At 61.8% G+C, this 15,132-nt stretch overlaps 1 protein-coding gene across 1 annotated transcript; it reads right to left on the reverse strand.

Annotated features, from left to right (window-relative positions):
• Positions 1-684: 684 nt before the first annotated feature.
• On the reverse strand, positions 685-10,193 carry LOC115916482 (serine/threonine-protein phosphatase 5). The gene is made up of 12 exons (XM_030970218.1): positions 10,128-10,193; positions 9,396-9,543; positions 7,159-7,280; positions 6,339-6,404; positions 6,161-6,259; positions 5,951-6,056; positions 3,949-4,091; positions 3,084-3,171; positions 2,939-2,979; positions 2,296-2,474; positions 1,556-1,637; positions 685-945 (listed from the first exon to the last, which is right to left on the reverse strand). Exons 1-12 carry the CDS (start codon positions 10,170-10,172, stop codon positions 883-885), a joined length of 1,182 nt encoding a protein of 393 aa, XP_030826078.1. The 5' UTR covers positions 10,173-10,193; the 3' UTR covers positions 685-882.
• Positions 10,194-15,132: the final 4,939 nt, after the last annotated feature.

Genomic DNA, 15,132 nt, shown 5'->3' on the forward strand with positions numbered 1-15,132 from the left:
GGGGGGGCTCAAGAAACTTCTGGAAGTTTCGGGGAGGGCTCCAGGGTGGGGACTTGGGGCTCTCTGAATTGAGGGGGGGTCCCTGGGTGAGGTTTTGGGGCTCCCAGGGCAAATCTGGGAGTCCCTGGCTGAGATTCGGGGGTGCCCAGAGAGGATTTGGGGGTCCCTGGCTGAGATTTGGGGGTCCCCAGGGAGGTTTTGGGGGTCCCTAGGTGAGATTTGAGGTGCTCAGGGCAAATCTGGGGGTTCCTGGGGGGTTTTTGGGGGTCCCCAGGACCAATTTGGGGTTTCCTGGGGGTCCTTTGGGGTCCCCGCCCCCCATCCCCGTCTCCATGGCAACAAGGCGAAGGGAGGGGCGCGGTTTCCATGGCAACGCCACCACGACATCGCCCCCTGGCGGCCGCGCCCCCGCACTGCAGCGCCCCCCAGCGGCCGGGCATTATTAACGAAGCGACTTTTCATTAACTTTATTGAACGTGATTAATTAATTACAGAGATGGTAAAACCGCACGGCGGGAAGGGAGGGGGGTGGGGGGGAAAGGAGGGGGGGAGGGGCGGCACGGGACCCCTCCCCCCTCCCTTCCTCCTCCTCCTCCTCCTCCTCCTCCTCGCACCTATTGCTCGTTTATTTTGGGGAGGGGGGAGGAGAGGGGGGAGGGGACCCCTCCCCACCCCCCCCCAATTTCCAGGACCACCCCCCCCCCATCAGGTGCCACCCCAGCCCCTCCTGCCCCAAACTGGGAGCACTGGGGAGGGGGAAGGGGAATAAATACAATCTTCCAATATATTAAAACCCCCCTGGGGGGTGCTGCGGGGTTGGGGGGGGGGGAACGGTTTTTTTTGGGGTGCTGGGAGGGGGTCGTGGGGACCCCCTCGGGGGGGTCACATCATGCCCAGCTGCAGGAGGGTGTTCGCGTACATCATGGGCTTGACATTGGGGTGAGGCTGGGGGGGGTAAAAATGGGGGGTTCAGGGTGGGGGTTGGTTTGGGGGTGTCCCCCCACCCCCCACCCCAAATTGTCAGCCCGGATACTCCCCTGAGCACCCCAAAAAATGCTGAGGTCATCCCATAAAGATGAAACCCCCAAGAACCTCCCCAAAAAGGATGAGACCCCCCCCCAAAAGTCCCCCCAAATAACCCCTGGGGATCCTCAATAAAGGTGAGACCCCCCAAAAACCCCTGGGGTTCCCCTAAAAAAATGAGACCGCCCCCCAAATAACCCCTGGGGACCCTCCCATAAAGTTGAGACCCCCCCAAGAACCTCCCCATAAAGGTGAGACCCCCAAGAGCCCCCCCAAAAGGATGAGACCCCCAAAAAGTCCACCCAAATAACTCCTGGAGACCACCCCATACATTTGAGATCCCCAGGGTTTTTGGGGGTCCCTGGGTTTGATTCAGGGGGTCCCTGGGTTTGATTATGGGGGTCTCTGGGTTGGATTTTGGGGATTTCTGGGTTTGATTTTGGGGGTCTCTGGGTTTGATTCTGGGGGTCCCTGGGTTGGATTTTGGGGGTCCCAGGGCAGATTTTGGGGGTCCCAGCGCCCCCAGACTCACCACTGCTGTGAACTGGTGGAAGTCGGGCCGGAGGTCGCTGCCCCGCAGGTGGATGTAGGAGCCCTTGTTGCCCATCTGGTCACTGCAGGGGACATTTGGGGACATTTGGGGACATCACAGAACAACCCCCCGTGGGCCACTGAGGCAGGGGAACCACCAGGGATGGGACATCTGGGGACATTTGGGGACATCAGAGCACGACCCCTGGGGGCCACCGAGGCTGGCGATGGGGACACTTGGGGACAACGAGGTACAGGGGACACCTGGGGACAGGACTGAGGGGACAATGTGGCTGAGGTGGCACCGGGCTTGGGGACACTGCAGGTCAGGGGACACCTGGGGACAGGACTGAGGGGACAAGGTGGCTCAGGGGACACCGGGCCTGGGGACACCAGACCAAGTGTCCCACACAGCTCAAGGGACACCGGGCTTGGGGACACTGCAGGTCAGGGGACACCTGGGGACAAAACCAAGGGGACAATGTGGCTCAGGGGACACCAGACCAAGTGGCCAAGGTGGCTCAGGGGACACTGGGCTTGGGGACACCAGACCAAGTGACCAATGTGGCTCAGGGGACACCGGGCTTGGGGACACCGCAGGTCAGAGGACATCGGGCTTGGGGACACCACCCCAAGCGTCCCACGCAGCTCAAGGGACTGAACCGAGGGAGCCAAACCCAAGGCCACGGCGCCACCCCCGTGTCCCCAATGTCCCCAGCCGTGTCCCCAGGCGTCCCTCACCAGTAGTTGGGGGCGGAGAAGACGGTGACGCAGCGGCCATCGTGGGCCACCTCGTAGCCCTCGGGCTTGACCTCGTGGCTGCGGATGATGAGCTCCAGGCGGTTCCGCTCCAGGAAGCGCTTGGTGACATCGGGGCCAAACTGGCAGCTGACCCCCCTCTTGCTGACCGACCGGCCGTTCTGGGGACACCGGGGACATCGGGGACATTGGGGACGTTGGGGACGTTGGGGGCATTGGGGATGTTGGGGGCATTGGGGGCATTGGGGGACTTTGGGGACACTGGGGATATTGGGGGGACATTGGGGATGTTGGGGACGTTGGGGACATCGGGGACATTGGGGACATTGGGGGCATTGGGGATGTTTGGGACATTGGGGGCATTGGGGACATTGGGGACACCGTGGGGACACTGGGGACACATCCAGGGGACAGCGGGATCAGCTGCCATAGGGGAGGTGGCACTGGGAGGTTGGGGACAGGAGAAGAGAGTGGCACTGGGACACCAGGACATGGCAGAGGGTGGCACTGGGATGCAGCACTGGGACACGGGGACAGGGGTAAAGTGACAGCGGCAGGACCTTGGGGACAGGGTGGAGAATGTCACCAGGACATGGGGACACCCCCAGGAGGGGTCACAGCTCACCTGGGGCTGGGGGTCAGACCAGAGCAGGTCACACATCGGCCCTGGGGGGGGACACACAGGGTGGGGGGGGTCACAGCTCAGCCCCTGGCCTTGGGAACACCTTGGGGACACCTTGGGGACATCTTGGTGGGGGTCCCTGTCCCACCTGAGTCCGGGGGCTGCCGGTTGCGCTCGATCTTGCGGATGTCATCGAGGGTCACCCCGTCCTCGCTGAAGAGCCCCCCGTGCATGATCTGGGGGGGGGGACACGCGGTGGGGACACTGGGGACAGCAGGCGGACAGCAGGGCCACCCCGACCCCGAGGGGACAGGGACGGGGTCGGGGGTCAAAGTCCCCCGTTTTGAGGGGGCTGCCAAAAAGGGATCCATCAGAATCAATGGGGATGCCACATAGTGTGCCCCACTGGCTGCCAAATTGGGATCCATCAAAATCAACGGGGCATGACAGTTGCGAGATAGTGAGCCACGCAGCTGCCAAATTGAGATCCATTACTGGGAATAACAGCTGCGAGATAGTGAGCTACGCATCTGCCAAATTGAGATCCATTACTGGGAATGACAGGTGCGAGATAGTGAGCTGCTACTCTGCCAAATTGAGATCCATTACTGGGAATGACAGGTGCGAGATAGTGAGCTACTACTCTGCCAAATTGAGATCCATTACTGGGAATGACAGCTGCGAGATAGTCAGCTAAGGCTCTGCCAAATTGAGATCCATTACTGGGAATGACAGCTGCGAGATAGTGAGCTGCTACTCTGCCAAATTGAGATCCATTACTGGGAATGACAGCTGCGAGATTGTGAGCTGCTACTCTGCCAAATTGAGATCCATTACTGGGAATGACAGCTGCGAGATAGTGAGCTCCCACTCTGCCAAATTGAGATCCATTATGGCAAATGACGGCTGCGAGATAGTGAGCCACACGGGCTGCCAAACAGGGATCTCTTCCAGCCAATGGGCGCTGCCAGATAGTGAGCCAAGGTGACAATGTCCCCTCGGTGTCCCCTCACCAGCACTTTGCCGTTGATGCACTGGGCCAGGGGCAGCCACTCGAAGACCTCGCTGAAGAGGGCGAACATCTGCGCCGTGTACTTGGCCTTCACCTCGCCCTCGCAGCCGTAGATCTGGTTCATGTTGTCCGTCTCGTGGTTCCCTGAGGGGACACAGGGACAACTGCCACTCCTGGGGCCGCCCGGGCTGGGGACACCGCCCGGGGCTGGGGACACCACCCGGGGCTGGGGACAAAGCCCCCAGAGTCCAGGGTGGGACACCCCCAGGGATATGGGATGGGGGACATGGCACAGAGATGGCCCCAGGAGGGACAGGGGACAAGGGTTGGGGACAGGGGATGTGCCCCACAACGGGACACGGGGGACACAACTCCGTGATGTGGCACCACAAGCTGGGCCTGGGGATGGGGACAGGGACGTCCCAAAGGGACAGAGGTGGCACCAACCCTAAGGGACAGAGGTGGCACCAACCCCAAGGGACAGGGATGTCCCCAAGGGACAGGGATGTCCCCAACCCCAAGGGACAGGGATGTCCCCAACCCCAAGGGACAGGGATGGCACCAATCCCAAGGGGACAGGGATGTCACCAATCCCAAGGGACAGGGATGTCCCCACCCCCAAGGGGACAGGAATGGCACCAACCCCAAGGGACAGGGATGTCCCCAACCCCAAGGGACAGGGATGGCACCAACCCCAAGGGGACAGGGATGTCCCCAAGGGACAGGGATGTCCCCAGCCCCAAGGGGACAGGGATGTCCCCAGCCCCAAGGGGACAGGGATGTCCCCACCCCCAAGGGACAGGGATGTCACCAATCCCAAGGGACAGGAATGGCACCAATCCCAAGGGGACAGGGATGGCACCAATCCCAAGGGACAGGGATGGCACCAACCCCAAGGGACAGGGATGGCACCAATCCCAAGGGACAGGGATGTCCCCAGCCCCAAGGGACAGGGATGGCACCAACCCCAAGGGGACAGGGATGGCACCAATCCCAAGGGGACAGGGATGGCACCAATCCCAATGGGACAGGGATGTCCCCAACCCCAAGGGACAGGGATGGCACCAACCCCAAGGGGACAGGGATGTCCCCAAGGGACAGGGATGTCCCCAGCCCCAAGGGGACAGGGATGTCCCCAGCCCCAAGGGATGTCCCCACCCCCAAAGGAAAGGGATGTCACCAATCCCAAGGGACAGGAATGGCACCAATCCCAAGGGGACAGGGATGGCACCAATCCCAAGGGACAGGGATGTCCCCAGCCCCAAGGGACAGGGATGGCACCAACCCCAAGGGGACAGGGATGGCACCAATCCCAGGGATGGCACCAATCCCAATGGGCGTGTCCCCAACCCCAGGGACAGGGATGTCCCCACCCCCAAGGGACAGGGATGTCACCAATCCCAAGGGACAGGATGGCACCAATAGGGGACAGGGATGGCACCAATCCCAAGGGACAGGGATGTCCCCAGCCCCAAGGGACAGGGATGGCACCAACCCCAAGGGGACAGGGATGGCACCAATCCCAAGGGGACAGGGATGGCACCAATCCCAATGGGACAGGATGTCCCCAACCCCAGGGAGGATGGCACCAACCCCAAGGGGACAGGGATGTCCCCAAGGCACAGGGATGTCCCCAGCCCCAAGGGGACAGAGATGGTACCAATCCCAAGGGACAGGGATGTCACCAATCCCAAGGGACAGGGATGTCCCCAACCCCAAGGGACAGGGATGGCACCAACCCCAAGGGACAGGGATGTCCCCACCCCCAAGGGACAGGGATGTCACCAATCCCAAGGGACAGGGATGTCCCCAACCCCAAGGGACAGGGACGGGACGGTGACAAAAGCTCCCAACACCTGCCAGAAAGTGATCTATGCGGTACAACGCGCGCTGCCAAATGGTGACCCACAGGGGACAACTGGGGACACCAGGGGACATCTGTGGGGACACCCGAGCCAGCCGGGGGTGGGGGCCAGGCCTCGCCCCCCCGGCCCGGGCAGTACCTCGGAGCAGGTGGAAGTGCTCAGGGTAGAGCAGCTTGAAGCCAAAGAGCGTCAGGATGACCTCGACCGAGAAGGAGCCGCGGTCCACGAAGTCCCCGTTGAAAATCTGTCACCGGCTGAGGACAATGCCACCTCCCGCGAGTGTCCCCAGCGCGTGTCCCCAGCCCCCCCGTCCCCCCAAGCCCGTGCCACCCGCGGGGCTGCGGATACGTAAGGGTTGGCCTCGGAGGGGAGCCCGTTGAGCTCGAAGATGTTGAGCAGGTCGTAGAACTGCCCGTGCGTGTCCCCGCACACCGTCACCTTCTCCGTCTGCCAAGGGGACGCCGGCTGGTCGGTGCCACCGCGCGGGGACACCGCCGGGGACACGGCCGCGGCGAGGGGAACCCACCTCCTGGAGCGTGGTCTCCACCAGGGTGGGCAGCTTGGCCAGCACCTCCTTCACCTGCACCAGGATCTGCGGGGTGGGGACAGCAAGGGGTTTTTGGGGGTTTTTGGGGTTTTGGGGGTTTTTGGGGTTTTTGGGGTTTTTGGGGTTTTTGGGGTTTTTTGGGGTTTTGGGGTTTTTTTGTGTTTTTGGGGTTTTTGGGGGTTTTTGGGGTTTTTGGGGGTTTTTGGGGTTTTTGGGGGTTTTGGGGTTTTGGGTTTTGGGGGTTTTTGGGGTTTTGGGGGGTTTTGGGGGTTTTGGGGGTTTTGGGGTTTTTGGGGTTTTTGGGGTTTTTGGGGGTTTTTTGTGTTTTTGGGTTTTTTGGGTTTTTTGGGGGTTTTTGGGGTTTTTGGGGTTTTTGGGGGTTTTTGGGTTTTTTGGGGTTTTGGGGTTTTTGGGGGTTTTTGGGGTTTTTGGGGTTTTTGGGGTTTTGGGGGTTTTGGGGGTTTTTGGGGTTTTGGTTTTTGGGTTTTGGGGTTTTGGGGTTTTTGGGTTTTGGGTTTTTTGGGGTTTTTGGGGTTTTTGGGTTTTTTGGGGTTTTGGGGGTTTTTGGGGGTTTTGGGGTTTTTGGGGTTTTTGGGTTTTTTGGGTTTTTTTGGGGTTTTGGGGTTTTGGGGGTTTTTGGGGTTTTTGGGGGTTTTTGGGGTTTTTTGGGGTTTTTGGGGGTTTTTGGGGTTTTTGGGGGTTTTGGGGTTTTTTGGGGTTTTGGGGGGTTTTGGGGTTTTTTGTGTTTTTTTGGGGTTTTTGGGGTTTTTGGGGTTTTTTGGGGGAAGTTTTGGGGTACCTGGTAGGCACATTTCCTGTGGAGTTTCTTCTGGTCCTTGTACCATTGCATCAGGTCCTTCATGAAGGCCAAGGTGACCTTGCCGTCCTCCAGTTTGGGGCCGCTGTACTCGTCCTCGATGGCTGCGGGGTGACAACGGGGTGACAACGGGGTGACAGCGTGGGGACAGGGCTCCCCACAGTGCCCCAGGGACAGGGGGGGCTGGGGACCCTCACGGTGGGGACCCCGAGAACTTCAGAGGGGACAAAAGCTCAGCTGGGCACCTCGAGAGCCTCAGGGGACACTCAGGGGACCCCAAAATCATCCCAGAGACACTCGGGGGACCCCAAAATCATCCCAGAGACACTCGGGGGACACCAAAACCATCCCAGAGACACTCAGGGGATCCCAAAACCATCCCAGAGACCCTGAGGGGATCCCAAAATCATCCCAGAGACACTCAGGGGATCCCAAAATTGTCACAGAGACACTCAGGGAACCCCAAAACCATCCCAGAGACACTCAGGGGATCCCAAAACCATCCCAGAGACGGACCCCAAAATCTCCCAGAGACACTCGGGGGATCCCAAAATCCCAGCCTGGGGGTCCCAAAATTCCCACCAGGGGACCCCAAAATCATCCCAGAGGGATCCCAAAACCATTAGGACCAGGGATCCCAAAACCACCCAGCCTCAGGGGACACCAAAACATCCCAGACCAGGGATCCCAAAACCATCCCAGAGAACCCAGGGGATCCCAAAATCATCCCAGAGACACTCGGGGTCCCAAAACATCCCAGCAGGGATCCCAAAACATCCCAGAACCAGGGGCCCAAACATCCCAGACCAGGGGACCCCAAAACCATCCCAGAGACACCCAGGGGATCCCAAAATCATCCCAGAGACCCTCAGGGGACACCAAAACCATTCCAAAAACACTCAGGGGATCCCAAAATCGTCACAGGGACCCTCGGGGGACCCCAAAATCATCCCAGAGACACTCGGGGGACCCCAAAATCATCCCAGAGACACTCGGGGGACCCCAAAATCGTCACAGGGACCCCCAGACCCTCGCAGGGCCCTTGATCCTCCACTGGGGGGTCTCCAAGTAGCCCCAAATAATCCCTGAGCCCCCCAAAGTGACCCCTGAATCCCCCGAAATGACCCCTGGGAGCCCCGAAATGACCCCTGAGCCCCCCAAAAATGACCCTTGAACCCCCCGAAATGATCCCTGAGCCCCCCAAAGTGACTCCTAAGCCCATCAGGCTCCCCCTGAGCCCCCCAAAATGACCCCTGGGAGCCCCAAAATGACCCCTGAACCCCCCAAAATGATCCCTGGGAGCCCCAAAATGACCCCTGAGCCCCCCAAAATGACCCCTGAGCCCCCAAAAATGACCCTTGAGCCCCCCAAAATGACCCTTGAGCCCCCCAAAGTGACCCCTGAATCCCCCAAAATGATCCCTGGGAGCCCCGAAATGACCCCTGAGCCCCCCAAAAATGACCCTTGAACCCCCCAAAATGACCCCTGAGCCCCCCAAAATGACCCCTGAGCCCCCCAGAGTGACTCCTAAGCCCATCAGGCTCCCCCTGAGCCCCCCAAAGTGACCCCTGAGCCCCCCAAAAGTGACCCCTGAGCCCCCAAAGTGACCCCTGAGCCCCCAAAATGACCCCTGAGCCCCCCAAAATGACCCCTGAGCCCCCCAAAGTGACCCCTGAGCCCCCCAAAATGACCCCTGAACCCCCCAAAGTGAGCCCTGGGAGCCCCAAAGTGACCCCTGAGCCCCCCAAAATGACCCCTGAGCCCCCCAAAAATGACCCTTGAACCCCCCAAAATGACCCCTGAGCCCCCCAAAGTGACCCCTGGGGCCCCAAAATGACCCCCGCCCCAAAGTGACTCCTAAGCCCATCAGCCCCCTGAGCCCCCCAAAGTGACCCCTGAATCCCCCAAAATGACCCCTGGGACCCCCAAAATGACCCCTGAGCCCCCCAAAATGACCCTTGAACCCCCCAAAATGACCCTGAACCCCCAAAATGACCCCTGAGCCCCCCAAAGTGACTCCTAAGCCCATCAGGCTCCCCTGAGCCCCCCAAAATGACCCCTGAGCCCCAAAATGACCCCTGGACCCCCAAAGTGAGCCTGGGGCCCCAAAGTGACCCCTGAGCCCCCAAAATGACCCCTGAACCCCCAAAATGACCCCTGGGAGCCCCAAAATGACCCCTGAGCCCCCCAGGACCCCCCAGGCCGCTGCGGGGTCTCACTCATGCTCTCGATGTCCAGCGAGTCGACCACGGAGCGCTTGTGCTCGTCGCTGGCGATGGCTCTCTCGAACGCCTTCTGCTTGACAATGCGGTGGCACTCCTGGTACTTGAGCTTGGCGTCCTTGTCGTTGGGCCTCACCTTCACCACCTGCGGGGACAGGTGGGGACACGGCCCGAGGGCGTGGGGACAGTGGGGACAGTGGGGGTGGGGACACGGCCCGGGCGTGGGGACAGTGGGGACAGGTGGGGACACGGCCTGAGGGCGTGGGGACAGGGGGGACAGCTGGGGACACAGCCCGAGGGCGTGGGGACAGCTGGGGACACAGCCTGAGGGTGTGGGGACACGGCCCGAGGGGGGGCCGACAGTGGGGACAGTGGGGACACGGCCTGAGGGTCTGGGGACAGCGTTGGGGACACACCTGACGCGTGGGACATGGGGACCACACTGACCCCAGGACGGACACACTGACCCCAGGATGGATGCCTGACCCCAGGACAGACACAATGACCCCCAGGATAGACAGAGTGACCCCAGGACACCACACTGACCCCAGGACAGACACCGAATGACCCCAGGACGGACAGAATGACCCCAGGACAGACAGACTGACCATCTCGTAGGACATCGCCCACCTGACCCCAGCTCACCGTACTGACCCCAGGACAGACAGTGACCCCAGGACAGACAGAATGACCCCAGGACGGACACAGTGACCCCTGCCCGTCTCTCACCATCTCGTAGTCCCTGAGCGCAGCCTTGAACTTGCCCAGGGCCATGTTACTGACCGCTCACTGACCCCAGCTCACCGTCACTGACCCCAGGACAGACAGAATGACCCCAGGACAGACACACTGACCCCAGGACGACAGAATGACCCCAGGACAGACAGACTGACCCCAGGACGGACAGATTGACCCCAGGACGGACAGAATGACCCCAGGACAGACAGAGTGACCCCCAGGACAGACAGAATGACCCCAGGACGGACACAATGACCCCAGGACAGACAGAATGACCCCTGCCCGTCTCTCACCATCTCGTAGTCCCTGAGGGCAGCCTTGAACTTGCCCAGGGCCATGTTGCTGGCCGCACACTGACCCCAGCTCACCGTCACTGACCCCAGGACAGACAGAATGACCCCAGGACAGAGAGAATGACCCCAGGACAGACAGACTGACCCCAGGACAGAGAGAATGACCCCCAGGACGGACAGAATGACCCCTGCCCATCTCTCACCATCTCGTAGTCCCTGAGGGCAGCCTGGAACTTGCCCAGGGCCATGTTACAGACTGCTCACTGACCCCAGCTCACCGTCACTGACCCCAGCTCACCGTCACTGACCCCAGGACAGACAGACTGACCCCGGGACAGACACACTGACCCCAGGACAGACACACTGACCCCAGGACGGACAGACTGACCCCAGGACAGACAGAATGACCCCAGGACAGACAGACTGACCCTGCTCCCTCTCACATTGTAGTCCTGGAGTGACCTTGATTGCCCAAGGCCATGTGCTGACCTCACTGGCCCCAAGCTCACGTCACTGACCCCAGGACCCAGAATGACCAGGACGACAGATGACCCCAGGACAGACAGACTGACCCCTGCTCCCTCTCACCATCTCGTAGTCCCTGAGCGCAGCCTTGAACTTGCCCAGGGCCATGTTGCTGGCGGCTCGGCGGTAGTAGCCCGAGCGTACATGCCGTGAGCTGCAGCGGAGCGCGACGTCGGCCGGGCGTGAGCAGGTCGCAAACGTTGGGTGCGCAGGTAGGCCAGGCTGCGGTTGCCATAGTAGATGGCGTTGCAGGGGTTCAGCTCGAAGGCGAGGAGGTACAGCGCACAGGTCGTAGTGCCTGGTCCCAAAGTCGGAGACCAGGTCCCACAGGGCAAGAGTGACCAGGGCTCCCAAGGTCGGAAGGGACCAGCGGCGGAGAAAAGGTCAGGAGTGACCAGGTCCCAAAGGTCGGGAGTGACCAGGGCTCAAAGGTCAGGAGTGACCAGGTCACAAAGGTCGGAGTGACCAGGTCCCAAAGGTTGGGAGTGACCGGTCCCAAAGGTCGGAGTGACCAGGTCCCAAAGGTCAGGAGTGACCAGGGCTCAAAGGTTGGGAGTGACCAGGGCTCAAAGGTCGGAGTGACCAGAGCACAAAGGTCGGGAGTGACCAGGTCCCAAAGGTTGGAAGTGACCAGGGCCCAAAGGTCAGGAGTGACCAGGTCCCAAAGGTTGGGAGTGACCAGGGCACAAAGGTCGGGAGTGACCAGGGCCCAAAGGTGGGGAGTGACCAGGGCTCAAAGGTCAGGAGTGACCGGGTCCCAATGGTCGGGAGTGACCAGGTCCCAAAGGTCGGGAGTGACCAGGGCACAAAGGTCGGGAGTGACCAGGTCCCAAAGGTGAGGAGTGACCAGGTCCCAAAGGTCGGGAGTGACCAGGGCCCAAAGGTCAGGAGTGACCAGGGCGCAAAGGTGGGGTGGCCAGGTCCCAAAGGTCGGGAGTGACCAGGTCCCAAAGGTCAGGAGTGACCAGGGCTCAAAGGTGGGGGTGGCTGGAGCCCAAAGGTCGGGAGTGAGCAGGTCCCAAAGGTCGGGAGTGACCAGGGCCCAAAGGTGGGAGTGACCAGGTCGCAAAGGTCGGGAGTGACCAGGGCTCAAAGGTTGGGAGTGACTGGGCCCAAAGGTCGGGAGTGACCAGGTCCCAAAGGTTGGGAGTGACCGAGTCCCAAAGGTCGGGAGTGACCAGGTCCCAAAGGTCGGAGTGACCAGGTCCCAAAGGTCGGGAGTGACCACGGCCCAAAGGTCAGGAGTGACCAGGTCCCAAAGGTCAGGAGTGACCAGAGCACAAAGGTCGGGAGTGACCAGGGCTCAAAGGTTGGGAGTGACCAGAGCCCAAAGGTCAGGAGTGACCGGGTCTCAATGGTCGGGAGTGACCAGGTCCCAAAGGTCAGGAGTGACCAGGTCACAAAGGTTGTGAGTGACCAGGTCCCAAAGGGGTGGGGGTAGGCAGGGGGCAAAGGCAAGGAGGGACCAAGACCCGAGGCTAAGAAGTGACCAGGTCCCAAGGGTGAGGTGTGACCAGGTCACAAAGGTAAGGAGTGAGCAGGTCTCAAGAATGGGAGTGACCAGGTCCCAAAGGTCAGGAGTGACCGGGTCCCAAAGGTCAGGAGTGACCAGAAGCCAAAGAGTGGCAGTGACCAGGTCCCAAAGGTTGGGGGTGACCTGGCAGCCCCCACTCTCCCCCACAGACCCCAATCTGGCAGCCCCCACTCTCCCCTATAGACCCCAATCTGGCCCCCCCCTCCCCCATGGCCCCACTCTCCCCCCCATGGCTCCCAATCTGGCAGCCCCCACTCTCCCCCATGGCTCCCTATCTGGCAGCCCCCACTCTTCCCCATAGATCCCCATCTGGCAGCCCCCACTGTCTCCCATAGATCCCAATCTGGCAGCCCCCACTCTTCCCCATGGCTCCCAATCTGGCAGCCCCCACTCTCCCCCATAGATCCCTATCTGGCAGCCCCCACTCTCCCCCATGGCTCCCAATCTGGCAGCCCCCACTCTCCCCCATAGATCCCTATCTGGCAGCCCCCACTCTTCCCCATAGATCCCAATCTGGCAGCCCCCACTCTCCCCCATGGCTCTCTATCTGGCAGCCCCCACTCTCCCCCATGGCTCCCTATCTGGCAGCCCCCACTCTTCCCCATAGATCCCCATCTGGCAGCCCCCATTGTCCCCTATAGACCCCAATCTGGCAGCCCCCACTCTTCCCCATGGCTCCCAATCTGGCAGCCCCCACTCTCCCCCATAGATCCCTATCTGGCAGCCCCCACTCTCCCCCATGGCTCCCAATCTGGCAGCCCCCACTCTCCCCCATAGATCCCTATCTGGCAGCCCCCACTCTCCCCCATAGATCCCAATCTGGCAGCCCCCACTCTCCCCCCATGGCTCCCTATCTGGCAGCCCCCACTCTCCCCCATGGCTCCCTATCTGGCAGCCCCCACTCTTCCCCATAGATCCCCATCTGGCAGCCCCCCATTGTCCCCTATAGACCCCAATCCGCAGACCCCCCTCTTCCCATGGCTCCCAATCTGGCACCCCACTCTCCCCCATAGATCACTGGCAGCCCCCACTCTCCCCCATGGCTCCCAATCTGGCAGCCCCCACTCTCCCCCATAGATCCCAATCTGGCAGCCCCCACTCTCCCCCATAGATCCCAATCTGGCAGCCCCCACTCTCCCCATGGCTCCTATCTGCGGCGCCCCACTCTCCCCCATGGCTCCCTATCTGGCAGCCCCCACTCTTCCCCTCCCATCTGGCAGCCCCCATTGTCCCTATAGACCCCAATTGGCAGCCCCACTCTTCCCCATGGCTCCCAATCTGGCAGCCCCCACTCCCCCCATAGATCCCAATCTGGCAGCCCCCACTCTCCCCCCACTGGCGGCCCCACTCTCCCCCATGGCTCCCTATCTGGCAGCCCCCACTCTCCCCCATGGCTCCCTATCTGGCACCCACTCTCGCCCCCAGCCCCCACTCTTCCCCATAGATCCCCATCTGGCAGCCCCCACCCCCCCATTGCCCCTATAGGCCCCCCACTCTGGCTACGCCCCCACTCCTTCCCCATGGCACCCCATTGTCCCACCCAATCTGGCAGCCCCCACTCTCCCCATCTAGATCCCCCCCATCTGGCAGCCCCACAGCCCCCACTCTCCCCCATGGCTCCCAATCTGGCAGCCCCCACTCTCCCCCATAGATCCCCTATCTGGCAGCCCCGCACTCTCCCCCATGGCTCCCTATCTGGCAGCCCCCACTCTCCCCTATAGATCCCTATCTGGCAGCCCCCACTCTCCCCTATAGACCCCAATCTGGCAGCCCCCACTCTCCTCCATAGACCCCAATCTGGCAGCCCCCACTCTCCCCCATGGCTCCCTATCTGGCAGCCCCCATTGTCCCCCGTTACCTCCCATGGCTCCCTATCTGGCAGCCCCCATTGTCCCCCGTTACCTCCTAGGGCTCCCCATCTGGCAGCCCCCGTTAACCGCCCTGGCTCCCAGTCTGGCAGCCCCCGTTATCCCCGTTAACCGCCGCGGCTCCCTATGTGGCAGACCCGTTATCCCCCGTTAACCGCCGCGGCTCCCTATCTGGCCGCCCCCATTACCCCTGATGGATCACAATGTGGCAGCCCCGTTACCCCGCACTGCCCTCAGCGGCTCCCTATCTGGCAGCCCCCATTCCCCGCCACAGCTCCCTATCTGGCAGCCCCCGTTGCCCGCCGTGGCTCCCTCCCCGGTACCCCCCGTTGGCCGCCGGTACCTTTGAAGAACTCGTTGGCTTGGGCCTTGAGCTCCTCGGCCCGTTCGAGCTCGGCGGAGCTCGGGGGCCGCCCGGGGCCGGCGCCGCCGCCGTTCCCCGCCCGCTCTGTCTCCGCCATGGCCGGGCCGGAAAGCGCCGCCGCCGCCGCCGGGCGCGGCCGCCAAGCGCCGCTGTCGCAAAACCGCGGTGGGAGGGGAGGGGGGAGCGGTGTCGTAAACGGGGGGCACAGGAGCGGGCGGGGCTCGCGGGGTCCCCAATGTCCCCAATGTCCCCAATGTCCCCAATGTCCCCAGGGCTGCCCAGGGGTCCCTCGTGTCCCCATCGCCCTCCCTGTGCCCTCCTCGCTCCCAGTGTCCCCAAGTGTCCCCGAAGGCCCCCAGGTGTCACCGAGGGTCCCCAGGTGTCCCCAGGTGTCCCCATCACCCTGATGTCC

Source organism: Camarhynchus parvulus, unplaced genomic scaffold (genome assembly GCF_901933205.1).
Source record: "Camarhynchus parvulus unplaced genomic scaffold, STF_HiC, whole genome shotgun sequence".
NCBI lineage: Eukaryota > Metazoa > Chordata > Aves > Passeriformes > Thraupidae > Camarhynchus > Camarhynchus parvulus.

Coding starts and splice junctions, on each gene's coding strand:
- LOC115916482 (XM_030970218.1), bottom strand. CDS start 10,172: ATGGCCCTGGGCAAGTTCAAGGCTGCGCTCAGGGACTACGAGATG. Junction 3,172..3,948: donor GCATCAACGGCAAAGTGCTG/GTGAGGGGACAC, acceptor CCCCCCCCCCAG/ATCATGCACGGGGGGCTCTT. Junction 2,980..3,083: donor CCGGCAGCCCCCGGACTCAG/GTGGGACAGGGA, acceptor GTCCCCCCCCAG/GGCCGATGTGTGACCTGCTC.